The sequence below is a fragment of the Oxyura jamaicensis genome, chromosome 8 (genome assembly GCF_011077185.1).
Source record: "Oxyura jamaicensis isolate SHBP4307 breed ruddy duck chromosome 8, BPBGC_Ojam_1.0, whole genome shotgun sequence".
NCBI lineage: Eukaryota > Metazoa > Chordata > Aves > Anseriformes > Anatidae > Oxyura > Oxyura jamaicensis.
Window position 1 is genome coordinate 4221987 of NC_048900.1, and position 24098 is coordinate 4246084.

General features: G+C 37.9%; 2 protein-coding genes across 4 annotated transcripts in view; both read left to right on the forward strand.

Moving 5' to 3' along the window:
- Nucleotides 1-531: 531 nt before the first annotated feature.
- Nucleotides 532-16173, forward strand: RNPC3 (RNA binding region (RNP1, RRM) containing 3). Of its 3 annotated transcripts, none has more exons than XM_035333237.1 (15): nt 591-794; nt 1743-1790; nt 2903-3021; nt 4092-4172; nt 4880-4991; nt 5493-5561; nt 7063-7208; nt 8125-8250; nt 8993-9129; nt 10014-10175; nt 10349-10443; nt 10524-10582; nt 11143-11275; nt 12313-12385; nt 15066-16173. In XM_035333237.1, the coding sequence occupies exons 1-14, from the start codon at nt 591-593 to the stop codon at nt 12370-12372; spliced, it is 1551 nt and encodes a 516-aa protein (XP_035189128.1). In that variant the 3' UTR covers nt 12373-12385; nt 15066-16173. The 3 variants fall into 3 exon arrangements, with proteins under 3 accessions (XP_035189131.1, XP_035189128.1, XP_035189130.1); XM_035333239.1 differs by having other exon boundaries at nt 15946-16173; XM_035333240.1 differs by having other exon boundaries at nt 532-794; nt 12313-16173.
- Nucleotides 16174-18353: 2180 nt separating this feature from the next.
- Nucleotides 18354-24098, forward strand: part of LOC118170798 (pancreatic alpha-amylase-like) — a 7503-nt gene continuing 1758 nt past the window's right edge. Inside the window, exons 1-6 of the mRNA XM_035333359.1 lie at nt 18354-18496; nt 19937-20073; nt 20902-21048; nt 21346-21543; nt 22925-23155; nt 24064-24094. Of these exons, the coding sequence (XP_035189250.1) occupies nt 18451-18496; nt 19937-20073; nt 20902-21048; nt 21346-21543; nt 22925-23155; nt 24064-24094 (790 nt within the window). The 5' untranslated portion in view covers nt 18354-18450. The remainder of the gene's footprint in view (nt 18497-19936; nt 20074-20901; nt 21049-21345; nt 21544-22924; nt 23156-24063; nt 24095-24098) is intronic.

The window sequence follows — 24098 nt, forward strand, 5'->3', positions numbered from 1 at the left end:
CCTATAGGGTGCCAGGAGTTGGACTCCATGACTTATGGGTGTCTTCCAACCTGCGATATTTTATGATTCTGTGATTTTGTGTATCATCTGTCCACAGGATCACCTGACAGAGTTGCCCTGAAATAAGGATCATAGAGGCAGCAGCTGAATTATCAAGGGAAGAATTTGCGATTGAAGTAAGGCGCAGTTTATTTGCACAGCTACAGCAGGTAATGGCATGGAAAATTCCTGGAGCTCAGGTGAGGCATGGGAAATGTCCCCCATGCAGGCAGGTTCTCCTAACAGTGTTGGCTGATCACAGACAGACACCTGGCCGCGTTCAGGCAGGTATCAAGGCACAGCTGGCAGCACCCCACGGCCGGCTGCTCCAAGGTACTGCCGACACCCGCAGCCCCCAAAGCCCGCTCAGGCCTCCCGACGCGCCCGAGGCGAGCCCCCCAGCCCCACTCAGGGACCCGCCCCCCGCCACATGGCGCCTGTGCCGCGCCGCGGCGGCTCCTCCCCGCCGCCCCGCCCCGCTCTCGCGAGAGTGCCGCGGGCGGCCCCGGCTGTGTCGGGACTGGTCGCGCCGCCGCTCTCCGGGCCCCGGCATGGCGGCGCCGGGCTGCGAGGAGGCGCGGGCGGGCGGCCTGGCACCGGGGGCCGGCCCCTCGCCCACCGGCGTGGCGCGGCGGCGGGGCCGGACGCTGCTGGTGCGGCACCTGCCCGCCGAGCTGACGGCGGCGGAGAAGGAGGAGCTGCTGCGGCACTTCGGGGCGGCGGCCGTGCGCGTCCTGGCGGACCACGGGCGGCTGGTGAGGGCGCGGGGCCCCGGGGCTGGGGGCGGCCGGGGAGGAGCGGGGGCAGCCCCAGGGCCGCGGAGCCCGGGCTTTGAGGCGAGGCCCGCGGCGCTGCTCTGGCTTTTGCCCTGGGAGGGTGAAGGCGGCGGGGAGGTGCGCCGTGGGAGGCGCGGGCAGGCGGTTACACGGCTCTGTCCCTTCAGCTCTTGTTTGGTGTTTTTATTTGCCACGCTGCAGCGGTGTAGGGGTGTTTTCCCGGCCGGGCAGGCTGTTTGCTAGGAGCCCGGTACGCTCCTCAGATGAGCGATCGCTGCGGCTCCCATCCCTGCCGCTCTGCCTTTCATAGGATATTAAAAATACTGACCTTACCATGATGATTTTCCTAAAATCTGCTACTATAAGTGTTAACGTTCTTATTTTCTTTATACTGACTCTTGTATTGGCAAGTTGAAGAAATAAAATGTGTTTAAAACGGATGGAAGTTTAAGGTGAACTTAAGGTTTGATCTAATAGGGAAAGTGAAAGTTTGTCTTATACTTATAAAGCACGGGAAAGGGTTAGTTGGAAACCATCCAGAGCACGATAGTTACAACTTCAGTAGCAGGAAAAGCAGTGCTTCTAGGAGTTGCTTTGATTAAAGTAATTTATTAAGAGCTGCTGAAATAAACTTACCCTTTTGAAAAAGAAGATAAAACATCTTAAATTGTAAGCGAGTAGGTACTGGTAAAGATGACTTTTGCTCACTAGAACACCAGCAACAAAAATACAGTTTTCTGGTATTCTTCAGACTGTGGGGTCCCCATCTTAATTTTTAAACACAGAAAGTGCCTGTCCTGCATTCTTAGCAAAACATTCCCTAGTTCTTTGCAGCACAGTGGAGCTGGATAACTAGTAACTGGAATTTTTCTAACCTCTTTGATTTGAATTCAATATGACTTCTTTGTTTGTTTGTTTGCTTTCCAGAAACATACTGCTTTTGCTACCTTTCCCAGTGAAAATGCTGCTGTAAAGGTTTGTATAGAGTTCTTGTTGTTGAATGTTTTAGAAAAGTACTTTTCTGAATTACCAGTTCTGTTGTACAGTGTTTTACGTATGAAAGTACACAGTCTCAGGAAAAAAGATGCAGAGCAATGTCAAGTATTAGAATTGTATTTTAGCAGATGCCAAAGGATTTGCTAAAATGAACACTCAAATAGAGTCATAGGAAAGATGGGTTGGAAGAGGCTTCTGAAAGTCATCTTTTGGGTCCAACCTGTCACTTACAGCAAGGCAAACTTAAATGAGTTGATGCTGCTGGTACCTTATCCAGGCTGTGTGTGTGTTTTTATATTAACTATAAAACAAACATAAGTGGCTTGTGTTCTGCACAGTCATATATGTGAGAAAATTCAGACATAGTTAATATACACAATTCAAGACTGCCTTGAATGCCGAGCTTCAATAAGAAAAAGAAAAGCAATGTGTTCATGGAGGATATGTAGGCAAAAAAGGTAATACTGATAATGCCTTTTAAATATGACTGGTAAAAAGCCCGTGTCCTGAATTTTTCTCTCCTATATTCTAGGTAGTTTTTTTTAGGTCTTGCTATAAATTAGTATTGAAAAAAGGTACAAAGACTATATGAGGTGAACAACCGTGAATTTAGGTTGCTTTGTGTCAGTTGTTAGCAGCCTATCAGGACTTGCGGAAGGCTAGAGCTTCACAGTGTGAAGAACAGTTAGGCATCTTGGTTTTCAAATTCCCCGGTATTACTGGTGGACTACAGCATGTGTGTAGTTCATGAGAGAGGGATTTGTTTCTTGCAATTGTAGAGATTTACTAGACTGTAATAAGTTAAGGCTGAAGTCTCACTATTGTGTTCAGGTGGCCCAAGTGTTCTAGCTGTACAATGTCATCTTTCTCTGTTCTGCTGGCAAGAGAGAGGCTGCCAAAAGCAGCACTGTGAAGGCGGGAACTACGTGGCTCTACCACAACCTGTGTCTCTAGTAAGACAGGCTTGGCTTTAAAGCAGTTAGGGCTTTGTCCTATGGCTGAATTGCCAACCAAAGGAAGAACACTTATGCCTTGAAACAATTCTGACATTTTTCCCTTTCGTTTCTTTTTTCCATTATAATCACTTGAAGGCTTTGTCAAGACTGCATCAGCTGAAACTTTTAGGTCACACTTTAGTGGTTGAATTCGCAAAGGAACAAGACAGCGCGCAGGTTCTTAGCCAGCCTTTACCCTCAGAGAAATGTAAAAGGTATGTGGATAATAATTCAGTTTCTGTTTGTGGTCAAGGAAAGGAAGTTCTGTATTCATAACTTCTGCATAGTTCTGTTAAGTCAAAGGATAAACCGTAGCCTTTTAAAAATGTTAATAGGGAGGTTCTGATCTATTCCTCCTGTTAGTATTGTTTCATTCAGTATCGTTATGTAATAATTCCTATCCTTATTCTTATAGATTGGTGTCTTTTCACCAGTACGTGGTCCTGTGAGTTTTCATTCACAGAGCAAGACTCCCGTCTGCATAAGCTGACCTCTGTGATATGCAGGTTCCCTGTGTTTAAAAGAGCCTCTTACGCGTCTTTCTTTGTGTCAGGATTATAGTTTTTATTTTGTTACTGAACAGTACATACAGTGTTTTCCTGTTGCTTCTTTCTAATCTAATTGAGGGTTAGGCAGAACTGACACCTGCAGGTATGATTGTATAGGGCTATACTATTGTAGCCATTGGCTTCTCAGCTGGAGCTGGTTTGCATGTATCTAGCTCAAAGCATGAGCAGAGCAAACATAAAGCTGTCTTAGACTCTCTTCAAATATTTAAAGAATATTTAAATAAATAATAAAAACCCAACAATGAATCCCAATGCTAATGTGACCGAGTACTGCGATAGTATACAGGTAAACCTGAAAGCCTAACCATGCAATTTATTTTTTAATTAAGCACTTGACAAGCAATTGAAATCCAAACTAAGTGGTAGTGATAAAAGCTATGTACTTATGCTTAGTTAAGATCAACTTTGGGGTTTTGCAAGTTACTCAATCCACTCTGTGAATATAAACAAATCAATAACTTAGTATTTTTGATCTTAGATTCTCTGACTGTAGAGAAGTGTATAAACGTAGGAAGACTCACTTAAATCTGCATGAGTATTTGTTCATGCAGGCCTTAAACGTCTGGCTACCATAGTTGATCTGGTAATGCCGTTGATAAAAAATACTGTACTAATCTGTTTCTTATGTTTTTGAATTTTTGAAATGAAACATTCATATTTTATGGCAGGCAGTTAACTTTTGCCCTGTTTCAGTTAACATTAAATTATTTTTTTAGTTCAGAAGAGCTGGTGAAAGAGGAAGAGAAGAAAGAACCAAACTGTCTTAAAATAGACAATGGAATTGCACCCAGCCATGGGTTTGTATTTTTTTTACTTTTTTTATTCTGTTATGGTTTATGTTGAAATAAATGTTAAACACAGTTGAACAAGAGACTGTAGTAGTCTTGTTTCATAGTACACTACTGTTTTACATGCGGAGATGTAGGAATTTTCATAAAGATGAAATTCATAGATTGTCAGGTTTAGAACCTTCACAGTTGAATAGTGACTGGTGCTTTGAGACATGAAGCTCTGGATTATGTAAAAACCTGCTAGTGCAGTTTGTCTCTTTTTCAGAAGGAGTTTAAGGGCTGGCTGGGCTGTCCAAATGTTAATAGCAGAATGCTTTTGTTTTTTTTTGACATTTTATGCTCTTTGTTCTTGCATACATGAAGCGTAAGTTTCTTTGTGGGCCGGTAAATCCAGCACTTGGAACTTTGGGTTTACAGTGTTTGAAGATGTTGATTGTTTCCTGTGCTTGTTAGGCTTCGTCCATGTGTTGGTAAACTTGTTTTACCGAAGCCCAGTAAGTCTGTCATGTGTTAGGGGACTGACAGACTGATGGTAAAGATTTAATATGAGTGGCCCAACCAGCCAAAATGATATGTATCATTGTTCTAGGGGAAATGGTAATATTTTGGTGATGTTTCAGGTGTAATGAATAGTTAAATCTCAAGTAATTATTTTTATCAGTTATTTAGTGGTACTGGAGTTAAGATTCTTTGTTTCTCTCCTTTTTCCCCAGTCTCACCTTTCCCATCAATTCTTGCCTCAAGTACCTGTACCCACCACCTTCAAGTACAATTCTAGCAAATATAGCAAATGCCTTGGCAAGTGTGCCCAAATTTTATGTCCAGGTAAGTAAAAAACAGACAAAAAAAAAAGTATAAAAATAAAAACATCTCGTTTCCCCCTTCTTAATTATCCACATATCCACAGAAATAGTTTTTGTCATAGTAAATGCAAGTTAGTTTTCTTGTGATAGTGTTAACCAATGTTAATTCTTTGCCATGTTGAGATAGTAAGTTACTTCAGATCAAAAAAGTCTTCATTCACTGACACTAAAGACTTAACTTGATGTGGTCATCCTAATTAGATTTGACTTGAGCATTTCTAATTTGAAACTGAGAAGAGGATTTAGGTACTACTTTGATAAGCCTTTTTAGGGTGTTGCTTGCATTTATCATTAATGTTGCATCTCAAGTTCAGGTTTTCTTATTTTTTAGTAAGATACGTAGTTGTGCTCTCAGTAAAACTATGCTGATTTACACCTATCAGAAGCTATCAGCTGTGATATTTAGCAGGGAACTCATACTTAATTCCCTAATGAAAATTTTACTTATCTTGAATTATTTCAGGTACTTCATCTTATGAATAAAATGAATCTTCCTCCACCTTTCGGACCAATTACTGCTCGCCCTCCCATGGTAACTTATTTAGTACACGTTTTAAGTAGTGTAAAAAGGCTTCATGATATAAAATGTAAGCAACGTGGGAAGAGATCTAAAGTTCAAACTTCTATAAGTTGAAGTGTCTAGCAAATATGGCTGCATTTCTTTGGGTAAACTGTGTATGTTAGTCTTCTAAAGAAACCTTTTTAGTTATATTCAAAACAAATACATATATATGACTGTAGTACTGAAGTATTTCAAACCACCGAGTTTAAAGACAGGGAGGTTGTAGCATCATATTAAAGATGCATTGCTAGAAAATTGCTAGCCTATTGCCTTAAAAAGATAGTTACATTCTTTTATCTGTGTGTTTATTAGCAGCTCTAGATTCAGATTGTTAATGAGATTGTACAGAGCTTTTTGATTTGCTGTCACGGGGATGTTTTTTGAAAGTGGCAGGGTAAGGGCAACTGGCAGAGCCTTAGAGGGAGCTGTTCCTGTAGAAGTCTAAAGGGAAATAAAACTACTGTCTCTGTGGTTTTAGTTCTCCTAAACTATCCTGATAGTGTAGTTTAACGGATTGCCAGTGGAAGATTGAGCAAGTGAGGACTTAATGCAGCCGTTGGTGTTAGTGCCTTCAGGTATCATGAAGCTGTGCTTCACTAGATTTTGTGGTTTGTCTTAACAGAACAGTGTGTTCTTAGTAGCGGAGGTATGGATCTAGATTGTATAGAAAACTAAAAATTATCAAATAAATTCATACTGATGTTTCAGAGGGGAAAAAAAAAAAACAAACACAACTTTGCCTGGTATTGGGCTGGGTTAAGCTCTGTGAATTCAGCAGTCACGCAAAAATGAGTAGTAAGGTGAGAAGTCTGTCCGCAGCACAGTTTCCAAAGGTCGCACAGTATTTCTAAGGCTTACATACAACAGTGCTTTATAGAATTGACAGTACATAAAAGTAGTTGTTAACTGTAGTAGGATTGTTGAAGGTGGGACTGGAGGTGATTTTGTACATAGACCATTTGTTACAATATGAGGTTTCTGTAATCTTAATGGGAAAAGAGATTCCTTTCATGAAATTCTCGCTGCTTACAGAAATAGAAATGCTGTAACTTTTGTAGTTGGTGGAGAGAAAGTTCAGTGCAAAACCTGAGGTGGTTTGGGAGGTTAAGGCTACTTGTGTATGTTTTAACCATACTACTCTCAGAAAAGTCCTTATAAACAAGTGCAAAATAAAAAACCTGTGGAAGTCATTTCCACTTTTGTTTAATTCTTCAAATTAAAATTATAAAAATATTCACTGTTGTGTTTCAGAGAGCAGCAAACTTTTTTTTTTTTAGTGTGGAAGTTTTCATTACTAAAGTAGTTTATCAAAATACTGTCTAGGTCCCTGCAAATGTACTTTAAAAAGTTGTTTCTAGACATCTTGTAATTTACTGTTTTGATCCTTTTTTTATGTACAAGGAAAACGAGATAGGCACTTTTTTAAATAAAATTTTTGCCTAAAGATTTTTTCCTTTCTCCCCATATTTAGTATGAAGAGTATTTACCAGTGCCTGTGCCACCTCCCCCAATCCCACCTCTGCCTCCTGAAGAGCCTCCTTTGCCTGAAGAAGAAGAGCAAGTATCTAGTGAGGATGAATCAGAATATGAAAGTGATAACGAGGAAGAAAAAGAGAGGTGTGCATTTTAGTCATCTGCAGGCTTCTGTGTGTGTTTTTAAGTGGTGTTTTTACTTGTATAGATTTCAGTTCTGCCAGTGGTGAAATCTGTGAACATCCTCAAGGAAGCTCCAGAACAACTTGCAAACAGGAGGACAATGCTGTTCTGAACCACAGTAAGACAAATCATGGTCATGTGGTGTACAAATTATCATGTTTCTTTGTACGAATAAGAAAAACAAAACTCATCATGAAGAGAGAATACAAGTATAAGGAAGTAATAATTGATTTGTTTTCTGATTTCTTCAATTCTACACATTTTTAGTGAGTTAACTACTCAGCCTCAATTGTTTGTGCACTCTGACTTCCAAAATGTTCTTTATATATCAATGTGTATTGCTATAAGTAATAATAATGTATGGGCTGAGGATTCTCTTACAGCTGTAGAGCTGAATTGGTTTAAATCAGAACTGTTTTTTAAGTTTTGTAATAATAGTAAATGAAGAAACAATCTTCTTTTCCTGCCATTTAAACTGACATGAAAAGTAAATGAGGGAGTAACTAGCTATATGCAGAAAATACATGCATTTGGAAAAAAACAAAAGGTCCTGTTATGTGAAAATAGCATTATAACAAAGGTTCAGCTTGGAGCTTTTTAGTATTTTTACTGCTTTGATGGCCACTTAAATGCATACTTTGGGAAGAAAGGGGTGTCACTGAACTCATGATTTTGATTGTTCCCTTATGTGATACTCCATGTATATGAAATTACTGTTTGTTATAGTTTTAGTGTGGTTTAGATCTTAAAGCAGCTTGACAAATAAGTTGTATTCTGAAAAATTGCGTTTCCAGGTTTTAAGGAAGGGAAAAGGGTTATATTTGTGCATACACATTCTCAAACCGGGCTTTTTTTTTTTTCTTTTTATTTATCACAGAATGACCAAATTGATGGAATTAGCAACCCTTCAGCCTAAAAGACCGATAAACACAAAGAGGCGTGGTGTTAGAAAAAAGCAAAGAATTAAAGATTTACTCAGTGTTCCGGTGTGTGCACCCCACAGGTTTGTATTATTTCTATAGTGCTTCCTCTTTTTAAGAAAACTATTCTTTTTACTAAATGTCTTTCTCCGCATTCTGTTTGCTTTAGTGTTCTTTTGATAAAAGTATTCTTCACTGGTATGTAATTAGTCCAAATTGTCATACAGTTTGAACTCAAGTCTGCTCAACAACTTTGGTGTGTAATGTTTGCCTAGTTGAAGCTCTTTATCTTGCTATCAAACTAACAAGAATCCCTTTTTCATTTAAAAAAAAAAAAAAAAAAACTCAAAAAATAACAAAAACTGCTTTGGCCTAAGTCACTGTGATTTTTTGGAATTGCAGTACTCTGGAACAGTAGATACTGGTGAAGTATTTCTATCAAGTGATGGTCTATTGAGAATGCATTTTTTTCAACAGCCTTCCTCTTCTTCCAAGTGCTTTGGTATAGTTTTGGAAAAATATACATATTTTTACACTACGTGCGAGCAGCAGCCATGACAGTAGTTTTTCTTACTGAGGTTCCCTACAGCTTTTTGGGAAGTGTCTGCATATATTGTAATGTGGTATGTTCTGTTGTTGTTGTCAGTGCCCATCAAACCTAATGTATTTGTATTGTTTTAATCAAATTGAATTACATTAAATTTATGAAACGAAGAACTTGTTTATTTGTGGTAAACAATAGGATGAACTCTATCTGGAATAAATCTTTGATTATGCATTTGTTAGTTATTGAATTTTTAATTAATGTTTTTTTGTTTTAAACAGTAATTTACACCCTACATTGTCACCTTCAGATGTCTTTGAGCAGCCACAGCATGTAGGTCATAAAAAAATTGAGTTCCATATTACTACTGACATCCCATCTGTTCTTCAGATAAACTCGGAAAGAGAAGAAAAAAATGGTAAGAGCGTATACTTCAAATTTATTTAATATTAACTTGATGTGGTTTCAGTGAAAAAGCTGTTAGGGGAAAAAAAAAAAAAAGCTGTTTTCCAGAGCAAAGAATGTTAGAATTCCATTGTCTATCTTTTCTTTTGTGTTGGAGTTTTCATAAATAGTATACGTCAAGGTTTGTTTAAGAACATAAGAACACCAACTTGAATCTTGTCTGCATTTGTTGTTTTTTCCTATTTTAAAGCACAGAGCTCTGTGCTTTGGTATAGTAGAGGATCTAGAGGATTTTGAAGGTCTTTTGTAGTTCACCATGTTTGTTTATGGTGAACTGCTCTTTTATAAAAAATTAGGTTACTTTTAGCAAATATGGTACAAATGCATTCACACTATTATATAGTGTAATGGAATATATCAAGCTAATTTTAGATTTTCATTTTCCAGCTCTTAGATTAGTATTCGTGTGTTTGCCAGCTTCTTCTCTGTGACACAGGGATAATCTGCTATAACATTTTTGGGCCATGCTAACAGTGAGGTGCGATGGTTTCTAGAAGGGTTGTGGTCAGTCTATTTTTCAGTATTTTACAATAATATACATTTTTTTAAATGAAAATTAAGCAAACCATTCATACAGGCTTGAACAGTGGGTCCACTTCTAATTTAATCGGCATGTGCTGCAGCTTTTCTTGGTAATACAGTTGATTTCATTGAACTACATAGATCAAATGTATTTGTCAAGCCAGGAAATAAGACACCTTTCCTGAAGGATGCATTCGTATTTAGTTACGAAGTCAACTATGTTCAAATGTCACTAAAAGGAATATACTTTTTTTGTTTGCTGTTCCTCTTGTGAATAATTATATGAGCCACTTATTTCATGTGTTCAAATTATAGACCTTTATGCTGCTACAGAAGAAATCAATAACACAGGATTTGGAAGGATTTTCCCAGCTCCTAGCTCAAATGATAAAATGGAAACTGAGGAAGAAGATGAGGAAATACCATCAGAATTTATTTCTAGAAGGGAACTAGAAAAAAACAGGCTTTCTAGAGAAGGTACAATGATGAGAATAAATTATTTAATAGTAGCTCTTTGTTGTAATAAAAAGTTTTAAGTATTTCTTCTTTTAGTTTATTGCATACAATTTAGTAATTTTTTTATACTGAGCAAAAATATATAATAATTGCATGACCTAAAATATTTAGATTGTTTTTCTGTCTTCTTCAAGAAATGGAAAAATTTTCTGTCTTCAAAAACTATGAGCCAGGTGATCCAAATTGCAGAATATATGTGAAGAATTTAGCTAAACAAGTTCAAGAAAAGGTAGGTAAACAACAATATTTGAATATTTATCAAAAAGGCTTTTTAGCAGCTTTCTTCTTACACCTATCCTTTAATTTCAGGATCTTAAGTTCATTTTTGGAAGATACGTTGACTTCCAGTCAGAACTGGAACGAAATATGTAAGTGACCTTGATACTTGGTTAAAAGAAAACCTTTTATATTAAGTTTACAATATTGGTGAAAATTATGATTTGTAAACTAGCCATTTTTACTTTTTTTTCTACTCTTTTCTTTCTGTGTTTTTATGGGGGAAAAATGCTTCTCATCTGAAAATCTTCCTTCATCAGAAGTACAGAAATCAGAAATTGTGCGAAAAATATTTTTGAAGACCTCATTATTTTGCCTTTATATTTTGCTTACTAAATTTACTGTTTATTGGCTTAGCAATGCAGAATGAATACAGCGCAGATAAGTGTGTATCTGGTCAATTTGTATTGGTCAATATCTGGTCAACCTTGTATTTACTGCAGTTGCACGCCAACTCAGTCCTGCAACCTAATGCCACTAAATAGCTTCTCCCAGGCAAAATACCAATGGTCTCCAATGACTTAATTCCTGCATGTAGGCACTGCTTCTATTTTTGTCATTCCTACTTCAAGCATGAGCATTGTATCTATACTGTAAAATATCACAGTGTGTTTAAACACAAGTATTTCCTAATTCTCCATTTTTCCTCTAGGTTTGATATACGTTTGATGAAAGAAGGCCGTATGAAGGGACAGGCTTTCATTGGCCTTCCTAATGAAAAAGCAGCTGCTAAAGCTTTAAAAGAAGCAAATGGATATGTCTTATTTGAAAAACCCATGGTGGTTGTATCTTTTTCTTCAAATATTGACATTATATTCTCTGGAATTTCTGTCAGTCTTTTTGCTGTCTGTCAGTTTTGCCTTTATAGAGGGTTCTGCTTTGTTAGAAATCTATGGCAAGAGAAGATACCTTAAGAAAACCACACAGCATAACCTAGCATACTGTTGTTAATTTTATTATAACATATATAGACACCCCTTCTGAAATAGGAAAGTAAGTGTGCTTTACATAAGACTTAAATTGACTTCTCTGCTCTTTGATCCTGCAAACACAATCAAAAAGATAATTCAGCTTGTATAACCGTTGCATTTAAATTAGGTAGGTTTTTCGACTTGTTTAAACACACTTGACCTCCTGATTCTGAAAATGTGTTTTTTTTAGCATAATGTACAAAATCCTTTTGTCAAGGATTTACATTCACAAATACGTATTCTATTTCAATTATAATGTAAAACCAGGAATATTTAGAAATGCCCCTGTCAGAGTCAGTGCTCTTTATTTAGATTTCTTTTCCATCTGGAACTGTTCATTACTTTGCAGGCAACTATTAGTTAGCTTTCTTTGATTGGATTGTATTTTTTTTTGTCTTGAAGTATTAAATCTTTTCCTGTCCCTTTTTTTTTCACTTTAGTGTTTTGTAGTTTAGTTCCTTTCTTTGTAGTCTTGTTCCCTCCGGCCTGTTCTCCTTTTTCTTTTATAATCTTTTTTTCCTCCCAAATACCTTCAGATATCTTGAGTGTGTCCCCTGCTTTCATTTGTCTGTTTGCATCTACACCTAAACAGTTCCCAATTTTTCTCCCTTACTTAGTATTGCAAACTCCTGGATAGGCTGTCTCAATGAATGCTGCAGTTCAGCGAGGTCCTAATCTTTGACTAGTATACACTATTGTTACCATATTTAATGCCATAGTAGAACTGTATCACAGAAAAAAAAAAAAGGATGGTTTTTAAACTACCCTTTGCTGAAGTTCTGCTCCCATTTTGTTCCTTGATTGACTCCTCTGTTTATCATTGGAACTTGTGGTCCTTAACAGAATCTCAGCAATTTGCTCGTTCAGCTAGACCAAAGCAGGATTCCAATGAAGGGAAAAGAAAAAAATAGAACGCTGCAGAAGGTATGGATTTTCTGCCTCAAAAAAAATTATAGAAAAAAGTTGTGTGGTGGTGTGTTTTATTTCTATATTTATTTACTTAATGTCTGCTTTGGGAATAGTAATGGTGAAATATAAATATTCCATACAAATTTTCTTTTCTTAAATGTGTTCTACTAGAAAAACAGGCTGCAAGATGCGTAGTTGTTGTAAGATAAAAACATTGCTTTATCAAACTCTGTTTAGAATCCTGGAGACTTGCCAGTTCCATAACCTTGAGATCCTAGGGTGGTTGCCAGTTTTTCTGATCCTTAATCTGGCGGCTCGGGACCTGGGGAGAAACAGTTTGTGGAATCTGACCGCTTACCTTGTAGTAATATTCTGAGGTTTTGGCTTTGAAAAGGGTTGCTCCTTTGCCCCCTACCAGACACACACACATACGTTGTAAAGGACCTCTGGTAACTTTGGAAAATGAGATCTTAGTAATTTTGCAGCATCCTTCAAGCTTGTCTCATTTGGGAAATGACAGTTACTTACAGAGTGCACAGGTGCTGATTTTTGGCATTTCTGTCTAAATAGATGAGAAAGTAACTTCTAGTAGAAAGCAATTGCTTTATTTCCTACCATACAACTTCATTCCTGCTTACTCTTAAGTATTTGCTTTATACTAGAGTAACTCAAAATCAGCTGCAATTTAACTGTGAAGATTGTCATGGCCCTGAAAATTTTAGTGAACGGTCAAATTAGCATTTGAAGTAATCTTTGGAAGACAGAAGCACCCTGTGCTCAGCCGGCACTCTTTGATAGCACCACTACCTCAAATGTAAAGGGCGTTTATCTGAATTACATTGGGCATCACTCTGGTTATCCATCCCTATATCTTAATACAATTGAACTTGAAGCTCAGGTTGAGTGCTTCTGAAACATTTTGCTTACTCTAGCATATTTTTTAATCTGGATGTTCCGATGATTATTACTTTGGAAGAAAACTGAAGTTTGAAAGCAAAGATGTAAACAACTGATTTTTACTTTTTAAAAATTGTTTTGATTCCCTGGCACTACTGTTATGAGGGTAATATTCTATTCATAACAGCTACTTCAGTTGTAGGTTTCTCGTTCTGTCAGTTGTCTAAAATGTTTCATCAGATTCCAGTAGAGCTTGTTTACCTCATTTCTAAAGTGCTGTTTGGTCTTACCAGTTCCTATTGTGAGTTACTGGTTTGTGGTTTGCAAAATCTGTATCTTTTATCAAATTACAGATGACTCTTTTTTTACAGGCATTCTTTTGTATTCGTTGTTGAAAGTAGACAAATGAGCCGTGACTAAATTATTCTGTATTATATTCTCTCTAGTGTGTGATAAGAATAATATTAAGGTTTCTTTAAATGCAAAAAAAAAAAAAAGGTATTTTAGCTGGTGAATAGCCTTACAAGTGAAGTCTGAATGATTTTAGTTAAGGCATTCCATACCTTTCCAGACAGTTTACTCTGTTAAATTTGGTTCTGACTTAACTAAATGTGCTAAATAATACTTGAATTGCTTACAGAAAATAAACAGGTGCTTGCTTGGTTATTAATCATGTTGATGATCAACTCAGTAGCTTTTTTTAGAATGAGCAAACATTTATGCAAGACTTATTTGTACATCTGGAAGTCTAGATTGGTTACCTTGCTGTCGCTGATATATTTAATATATTGTGGATAGGACTTCTTCCTTGCCTTGCCCATTTATAAGCAAAGATCAGAGTACACCACAGACTAATGCAGATCCCTTGGAATCCTAAAGGTTTAAGCACAGATTATTTCATTCGCTTCCATGCTAATGATGAGGCTGAACCCTATTTATACACAAATGTGTTCTCCTGTCCATGCTGAAATACTTCAATGGATGCTGCTGCTATGTGATGCAAAATTCCATGATAAAATTCGAGTCTGTAAGCAAGAAGGACATAAGAATCTCACTTAAAAAATGCATGTGTATAAATAAATTTATACAAACATCTGGGAGACGTCAAATTTGATCTGTCCTGCATCTCAGTATCTTTTTCTTTTTTTTTTTATAAGACTAAATTGATGTAAGATTTAACTCTGGTTATTTTTGAACAGGAAGAAATTGTGATTAAGTCATGAAAATTATTGCAAATACTTTTTTTGCAAATACTTTATTTTCTCTATAAAGTTTTTTTCACTTGTAGAGAAAATACATATGGTTTATAAAAATACTCATTGCTAACTGAAATGTCTTTTTCTAATGGACTGACAAAACCTTCCTTCAGTTGGTATTTGGGGTGACTGTTTTCTGTAGCTAAAATACAGCTTATTGGGATAAGGGTTATGTAGAAGAAACCGATGGTGAGAGGTCACCAGCTTCTTTGTAGAGAAGTGACCTGAAAGCCTGCATTGAATGGAAACATGATTGGGTTTTGGACCTGATGGAAAAAGTGAGTCTGTAAAACTGAAAGACTTGAAGGAGAATTAATGAGACAGAACAGACTGCTATTGTCCTCGTGGTTATCAAAAGATGTGCTTACTTTTGAATATGGAGTTCGTGTTGGTGGACTCATCAACCCTCATTAAATCTCATAAGGGGTCAAAAGTGTATTTTATTAAACGAGGCATTTTTGTTTATGATAGGTAGCATAAACTTGTGTGTGCAATACTGAGAATCAAGTAAAATTAAACAACATTCTGCTGTTCTTCTTTAGAAACATTCCTGCGTAAATACTGCAATAATACTGTCATGCAGAGTGTATCCTTTCTTGTTGTATCCTTTTTTGTGCAATGTTTCCCATAGCACTCAACTACCTCTTAAGTTTTCACCTAGAGTAGGTGTGGGGAGGAGTTTATACATTTTAGAACTTGAACTAATCTGGCAATTTTAAAAGCAAAGGGCTCTTTCAGGGGGGAAAAAATCAGTCATCTCTGGGTGAATAGATGCAGTGAAGCTTCATAATCTTAAAAGGTGGCCTCCACCTTTTTCTTCAAAGGTTATATAACTTAATTTGTGATACAATTCCTTAGCTTGTATGGGCTCAAAGAGTTACACTGATGTGTGTGGAGCTGTGCTGAGCTCACATTGAGGATGTCTTGCTTTTCTTTAAATGAATATTGTATGTCACAAAGCCATTCTTACTGTTACTAAAGGGTAGGCAAGTGTCTTAGACCATTTGATTTCTGTTGTCCTGGTATATGAGAAACTGTCTATTGATTTTTAGTTTGTACTTTCCTTTTTCTTTTTTGAGTAGAGAACAAAATATAGTATCAAAAGTATCTGATAATGAAGTAATAGTTTGGCATTGAACTATTAATCACTACTACTTTGTTTTTATTTTTCTATGCACTGAGGTAGTGTATAGAACATAAATTCTATATGAGTTATATAGCACACTGACTTACATTTTTCTATGTTATTGTTTAATTTACTGTAATATAAAATTAATATAGCCTGTATCTATTAAGTCAGATTTTTTTCAGATAGCAATTTTAGAATTACAAGCGTCTTTCAATTTTAGTTGTCAAAAGAAAGCATATCACTACTGTTAATCTGGCTGTTCATACTTCTAACATGCCTTTGTGATGTTCCAGGTCCTTTTTGTGTTCCATCTCTTTCAAGTATTAACAAGCTTGGCGAAGAAGCAGTGTAATCATCGGGACTCTGAACTGTGCGTAGCGCATTTCTAAAGTATTTAATGCAGAGTATAAATTTTCTCATCTTAAAGATTCCAAACGTGTTGAAATTGTCATGAGACTTATCCAATAAATGTATGTGCATTTGCTTTTGAAATCTCTAATAAATTATTTCCTTTCTCTTAATTTTGCATTTGTCTGTGTGGTTTGGGAATGGGAAGAAGGAAGACCTTTTTTTTGAAAAGGTAAAGAATCCAATTGTAATTAATTGTACAACAGGTTCTAGATGATTCAGAATGTGTTCATAGGCATGAGGTGAATGTTCTTCTTGTTAAGTCTGATGTTCAGTTGTTGGTGGTTCAGGGTATAAAAGGTAAGTAAATCTCAGGCTAATCTCATTTTAGTGTAAACCAGCTCTATCATGGAAACCAAACTGGACTGGTGCACTGGCATGAATTCATTCTGTGTAACTAGCTATTTTGATTTTTCCTTAATAATTCATTGTTTATTCACATTTTGAAAGATTCCACTAGTATGACTGAAGTCATTGAAACAAGCATAACAGTTCAAACACTTAAACCAGCATTGGTGCCCTGCTGAGCCATGTTTAATAAAAATCAACCTTGTGAAGGAAGGGCACAAAGTAAGGTTTGCTGCATACTGAGAAGGTCAGTGCAGCTTTCCAAAATCACATGGGAAACATTGCAGTGACACTCGTCAAGAAGGTCCAATAAATTTAAAGATAAAATTACTCTATAAAATACAAATTTATAACTGATGGTGCGATAACATGCAAGTGTAAAGATGTTTTGACTTATCCCAGTTGCAGACAGCCTAAATTGACTGCTGGACCAAAAATTATTTTATCATAGCTGTTTTTCTATATGATCTCGATTAACTGATACTCAAAAATGCCTTTACTTGAATTCTTCTCAGCTTGTTGCTGCATTCCTGTGTGGTCGCTATATGTGTTTGTTAGTTTATCTGTTTTTGGAGTAGTAGGCCAGGAAAACTAATACTACTTCTCTATATGTGAATGTCACAGGACAACAGCGTTCTTTGCATGCTGGATGATAGAATGTCAACAGCCTGTTTCATGGATTTTATAACTACACCTATTGATTATCAGTGTAATTAAGCCTGAGTGGCATGCAAGCAATCTACGCAAGAGGAAGAGGGAAATGCCACTTGCTGTGTAGGCAAGGCACAATATTGGTACCAATTAATCTGTTGGTGAACCACAGGTGGGAAAGCTGGTGACCTCTTACATTGTCTGTCATGTCGGATGTGTTCTTTGCCAGGTGCTACACCTGGCCAGCCAGCAAGAGCTGACCCCAGTTGGCATTGAGGCACGCTGTAGGATTGCAGCTCCCTGCCTGTGGCATGATTGGCGGGATGATGTGAGGTGTGTCAGTCACATCAGTGCCCCAGAACAAAACGAGGCACGTTTCACAGAATCACAGAATAGTCTAGGTTGGAAGAGACCTCCAAGATCACCGAGTCCAACCTCTGACCTAACGGTAACAAATCTTCCACTAAACCAGATCCCTAAGCTCTCCATCTCAACGTCTTTTAAAGACCTCCAGGGATGGTGACTCAACCACTTCCCTGGGCAGCCTATTCCAGTGACTAACAACCCGTTCAGTAAAGAAGTTCTTCCTAATAGCCAACCTAAACCTCCCCTGGCGCAACTTTAGCCCATTCCCCCTCGTCCTGTCACCAGGCACGTGGGAGAATAGACCAACCGCCACCTCGGTTCATAACATGCTTCATAAATCTGATAGTCAGATGTCCTGCTGAGGAGGCTGCTGTTTGGACTGTCAGGGGGCTGAGTTCAGGTCCCTTAGTGTAAGTGGGCTGTGTGAGTATGCCCTGTCAGCACTGGGGAGCACCTGCCACGTCTGATACCCTCAGCAGGGTTTACACTGTTAAGAAGAGAGGAAAAAAAAGGGCTCTAAATAAAATAAAAGTTTTCTGTGGCCTTCCCCTCCCAAACAAAGCTAAGCAGGGCTCCTGGTGGCATTACGCCATTAAGTACTCCCCCAGGGCGAGGCCTCGCAGGGGCGGGGCGGGCCGAGGCCGCCGTGCGCTTCCCTTCACGGTGAGGTCGGCGGGGCCCGGCCTGGTTGGCAGCGCGGGGCGGCGCCGAGCCGAGCCGTGCCGCGGGGAGCGCCACAGCTCGCGTGGAGCCCGGCTCGGCCCCGGCCGCTGCCCTGGGGCCGGCTCTGCGCTGCCCGCTTGCTCCTCGACTTCCTTCAGGAGCTCCGATGAAGCCCCAGACGCTCCGTTTTTTTCACAGCACGAAGCAAGCCCCGTGCACCGCGGCCCAGGAATGAATAAGCTGGTACGGTGGGATAGCTCGTGAGAGGCTGCGCGGAGCAGAGCTGGCTGGAGGCGAGAGGAGGGCAGCATGGAAGCCCACGCTTGGTATCGATACGATATTCCAGAAATGCTGAACGAACTATGCTTAGGCTGTGGACATTAGCGTTCATGCCAACTTGTAATTCTTGTAAGTGTAACATTGCAGTAATTTTTGTAATGTTTTCATACGTTTGTTTTAAGCTGTATAAAAATTGTGGCTGCTCTTGGGCTGTAGTTCTGTAAGTAATTTTAGATACTGCTAACTTACAATTTTCAATCGTGTCATATGAGTTTTTTTTTAATAAATAGATGACGCCAGGCATGAAAGACAGGGATTCATTTAGTAATGCACGCTCTCTTCTCCCACCCTTTTTTTTTTTTTTTCCTTTTAAGAAAAAAATACTGTTATTAGCACTTGTGGTATTTTGGAAATACCAGGAGAGTTTTGTACCACTGACTTTTAACCCGGCAGAAAACAAGTTGGCAGGCCACGGTAGGGTTGTTCAGGAGCAACACTCCCCTCCCATTTTCTCTGACTTGCATCAGGTGCATCTCTGCCTGGCTCTCTCTTCCTCCCAGTGGGAATACAGACCTCTTTTTTTTTTTTTTTTTTTTTTTTTTTTTCCCCACATTTCAAAAGCGTTTTGAGGCTAGAATCTTCAGAGTCTGATGGGGCTTTCAATATCTCCATTCCCGTGTCATTGCTTGTACCGACAACAGCCCTGAACCGTATTCCAAAGAAACCAGATGCTATATTCAGTCTCCTCCTCAAGCACTAGGCCCTGGACTATTTGGGTCAAAATACATTCCTACTGCTTTGTGTAATTTAGTTGTTGCTTTCTCAATTTTATTATTTACTTTAAGAAATCAAGGACATGGATCTGCTTCCCTACCAGTAAAATTATACGGCTATCATTGATTATAACATAAGCACACAACAGGAAGACATTGCATTAAACATTGAGTTGTTCAGATTTGGAGTTGTTACGGTTGCTTCTGTATTTGAGGAATCCTCACGATTTGTGTTTGTATTTGAATGGTGGACATCATGTCTGTCATGACCTCCAAAATACCCAAATTTTCTTGGCAATTCATGATAAGGAAAAGATGACTTTTCAAAGTCCTTTCCTAAATATGCACAAGTCATAGTAATGGAGTATGAAAAAAAGATGCCTTGCAAGGATAAATAGCGACAGAGAGTATTATACATTAAAATGAAGAACGAAACATCAATTTCAGTCTATATAAACCACTCAATCCTTTGGTGTTTGTAATTTGTTTTTATACTAATAAAAATCCTACTTTGCACACTAAAGACAGGCTATATTAAACATCTAATTTTTATTTTAGAAAAATTAAGTTACCATTAGTACATGAAGTTGATGTGGCTTAGATAAAACTAATTCTCAAACAAAATGATGATCAAGTGAAGTTAAATAAATACGATGCCAGAGATTAACATTTAAAAGTAAATGCCTGTTTTGTAATGTGTACTTTACCCTCTTGCAGGAGAATAGATAAACAGTAAGAAGAGCGCAACTGATCACAGAGCACACCATGGGTATCTGTTTTCTTCTGTTAATTGTAGGGGTTTGCTGGGCGCAGTACAACCCCAACACGCAGGCTGGGCGGACATCTATTGTACATCTCTTTGAATGGCGCTGGGCCGATATTGCTCTTGAGTGTGAACGCTACTTAGCTCCTAATGGATTTGGAGGGGTTCAGGTATGTCTCTTCCTATCAGGTAGTAAAATTGCTTCATAGATGATAATTTGTTTTTCAAATGAAAATGTTCAATTTACCAAAGGACAGGTACTGAAAAAGAAAAATAGAAATTGGTAGTGCAAGTAGTAAGTGCTGGCAAATATATTCCTCAGCTATTATCACGTTAGAGTGAATTTATTTCATCACTCCAAAGCACTTGTTTTGCTCTATACGCTATTATGTTTAAATGAATTAGAATTGCTTATCACTGGCTAAATCTTCTTTTTTATACTGCTGTGAATAACCTAAAATTATCTGCTTGATAATTTAAATCTGCTTGATATTTAAATCAAGAGAAGTGCTTAAGAACTAGATAAACAAAATTAAACTATGTCTAAGAAAAATGAGCTCCCAAGAAAAGTACCAAAGTGCTGAAGATTTCAAATAAATAAACTAAAAGGCTACTAATTCTGTTCACCCAAGCTGGCAAGCTTCTCTCTGCCTGTCAGAGTGTACGAGTATGCCATTAAAAGACGCAACTTCGCATCATTTCAGACTCTTTGATCTGTGAGGCGTGCAGTCCAAAAGATGATTAGGAAACTATGTCCATTGGCATAATTTTTATACTGTGTTTCTAACTGCTGAACATCTGGGCCTAAGTCTTTTAATTGCAGCTGACTACAGTTTAAGAAGAGGATCCTGGGGATCTGTATGGGTTAGGTATTGTCAGTTGCTTCTGTTAAAGGGACCTTATTTTATATTTTCATGTTCTTTCTCTAACAATACCGAGCAAGCATAAATAAACCATTATTGGTATCCTGTTACTAAGAGACGCGATCTTATTCACAGATCTCACCTCCAAATGAAAATGTTATCGTTGCTGACCCCTGGCAGCCGTGGTGGGAAAGATACCAGCCAGTCAGCTACAAGCTCTGCACACGATCTGGAAATGAAACTGAATTTAGAGACATGGTGACCAGATGCAACAGTGTTGGAGTAAGTGCTTAGAAAACCCTGTGGTGTTTGTAGCGCTAGGATATAGACATCAACTAATTTAGAAGGAAAGACAAGGTAGCATTGGAGTAAAGATGTTTTTCTTCTATCTGTTGAGTTGTGTGTTGTACCACAACTGCCATATGTTAATAAAAGAAGTATCTTAAATAAAATATAGGGGGAAGCAAGCAAGCAGAAATAGGAGGATATGGCAGGAGGTAAGAGAAAGAGAACATTATCCAGTTAATAGCACCACGGAAAGTAACTTTCTTAAACTGAAATGTGAGCATTATTCTCTAGGTACATATTTATGTGGATGCAGTAATCAACCATATGTGCGGAGGTAGTGCGGGTGCTGGCAACCATTCTACTTGTGGAAGCTATTTCAATGCAAAGACTGAAGACTTTCCAGCTGTGCCATATTCTGCCTGGGACTTTAATGATGGTAAATGTAAATCTGAAAGTGGAGACATTGAGAATTACCATGATGCATCTCAGGTAAACCTAAAACTATAAACGCATTTTTTATGTCCATCTGTTTCAGGGCTGTTATTTCTTTACTCCTGTTTACTGTCAGACGTTATATAGAAAATAAAACTCATGGAGAACTATCCTAATTGATAATAGAGGTTAGCGTTACTATCATGAACTCTCTTATCTAGAGCAAAGGGATAGCTCTACTTGTGCTAATGGCTCACCTTTAGATTTAAGTAATGTGCTTAGGTATTTTATAAGGACAATTTTAAAGATCCTTAAATCTATTTAGGGATTCTTATTTGTGTTTTCTATGCTTTAAAAAAATATGAATTATTATTTACCCCTTGCTATAATTTGGAAGCTTTCTTTGGTCTCAATTTCAGAAGAGGGAGATTAGGATTTACTAAAGAAAAACAGTAAGGCTAAAATACTGAAAACCAACGTTCTTTTTGGAGATTTCCCTTGCTAAGAAAGACCTCCTTGTGTGCAGATAAGGGGAGTCTGTCTGTTCCTCTGTATCTGATTACATGGTCAGGACTTTACCACAGAACTGAAATTATTTTATAAAGATAAATAGCTGTTTTGCTTGAGCAATGTCTTATGCCTTTCAAATGTATTTAATCTTTCCTGAACCTAAGTTTAGGGGAGAGGAGTTTGAGGGAAATGGCAGAAGAGGGGGAGACATGAATGTCTCTGGAATCTTCAGCAGCTCTAAAGAGTCATCTCTACTGTAGGTTCTTTAGTACAGGTTGCAACATAGGCTGATGTACCTTGCTGTTTCCACGCAGATGTGTGCATAGCTGTGGAAACCCAACATAAGATTTATTAAACATATATTGAATATACTGAAACACTTTCCTATAATACTCTTTTTCTGGAAGTCCAAGACCATCATTTTGTTTTTACAAGAAACTAAGGCAAAAAAAGAGGCAGAAGACAAGAGTTTAATGTTTACTAAGACTATGGGACTCAATATCTTTTAAAGATTTTGAAATATAATTTCCAGAAATCTTACCTGCATCACAGAAGAAATAAGTGCACTTGAAATAATAAAGAATCTGCACGTTAATACACTGGACTAAAAATAACATATGATATTTTCTCCTTATATTTTCATTAAAAAGCTGATTATAGATTTAATATATGGCTCTCTGGTACATTCCTTCATCACTTGCAGCTGTGCATGCTGGGCATGTAGGCTTTGTAATGCTCCTTCTATGTAGAGGACTCTCCATGATGCCAGTCTGGATGACTGTCCAAGATGTAAGATTTGCATGGTGAATCATGAACAGTGAAGGTTTCCTTTTGTCATTGTAACACAGAGAAATTCAAAGAAACATATGTAGAACATTAGATTTGGGTTGCGAGGTGAAAAATGTTTCATTTCGGAATTTTAATATAGGTCCGAAACTGCCGCTTGGTTAGTCTTCTTGATCTGGCCCTGGAGAAGGACTATGTGCGCAACAAAATTGCGGAGTACCTGAACTACCTCATTGATATTGGTGTAGCAGGGTTCCGGATTGATGCTGCCAAGCATATGTGGCCAGAGGATGTGAAGGCAATTTTAGACAAGCTGAAAGATCTGAATACTAAGTGGTTTTCTGCAGGAGCTAAACCTTTCATTTATCAGGAGGTAATCTCTATTTTCTTAATTGTAGTTTACATACATATTTTTTGCAGGCAGAGTGTAGACTCAGTCCTGCACCTAAAGCAGTGCTTTGCTTGAGCTGGGTCTGAGCAACATTCAGTCTTGATCTATAGAAAGTGATGTCAATAGTTAATAACCATAATTTGAAATATCTAATATGCCTGCAGAAGGTCATTGACGTGAAAAGTGCCTTAATTGTTTTGTACCTTCTGGAGCTAGTTAACCTGTAAATCTTGTGGAGATGTAATTTGCTGCATTGAATTAAATGGAAAAATTCTGTAAATCTCAAAAAGGTAAGATTTCAGTCTCAGAATTTTAAATTATGAGTACATAAATTGCAACAAAGTACATAATATTGCAATATTATAAATGGTGATTACGTCTGAAATGGCAACTGATTGAATAATGGTCTGAAACTGTTTTCCCGTGGCACAGCCAGTGTTAATTTCACATTCCCATTTTGTGTATGATGTTTAAGAAACATGAGTAAGAAAACCAAAAAACAGATTCCAGTCAGCAACAGCGAAAGTTGCCTGATACATTGTATTAAAAATGTGTTAGCAAAAGATCTAAGGTAAATAGATAATTGTCCTTTAGCTACATCATGAAAACAAGTAATGAGGTTTCCCATCTGCTGGAAGCAGAGGTACTGGTGCCTGCATTTTAGATAAAGATCATACTGCCCAAGCTGTAATTATGCAGTAGTCGTCACAAACAGGACATAGATTGAGGATGGAGATGGAAAAAAAGCTAAGAGTGATGTTGAGGTAAAATGAACAAAATAGCAATCAATGCAATTCTGAAAAGAAATAAGATAATATTCTTAGCAAAAGTAGTGACTCTTACCTACCCCCTTCTGTTCTAATTGTAAGGAATGTTATTTCCTGTACTAGGTAATTGACTTGGGCGGCGAGCCGATCACAGGCAG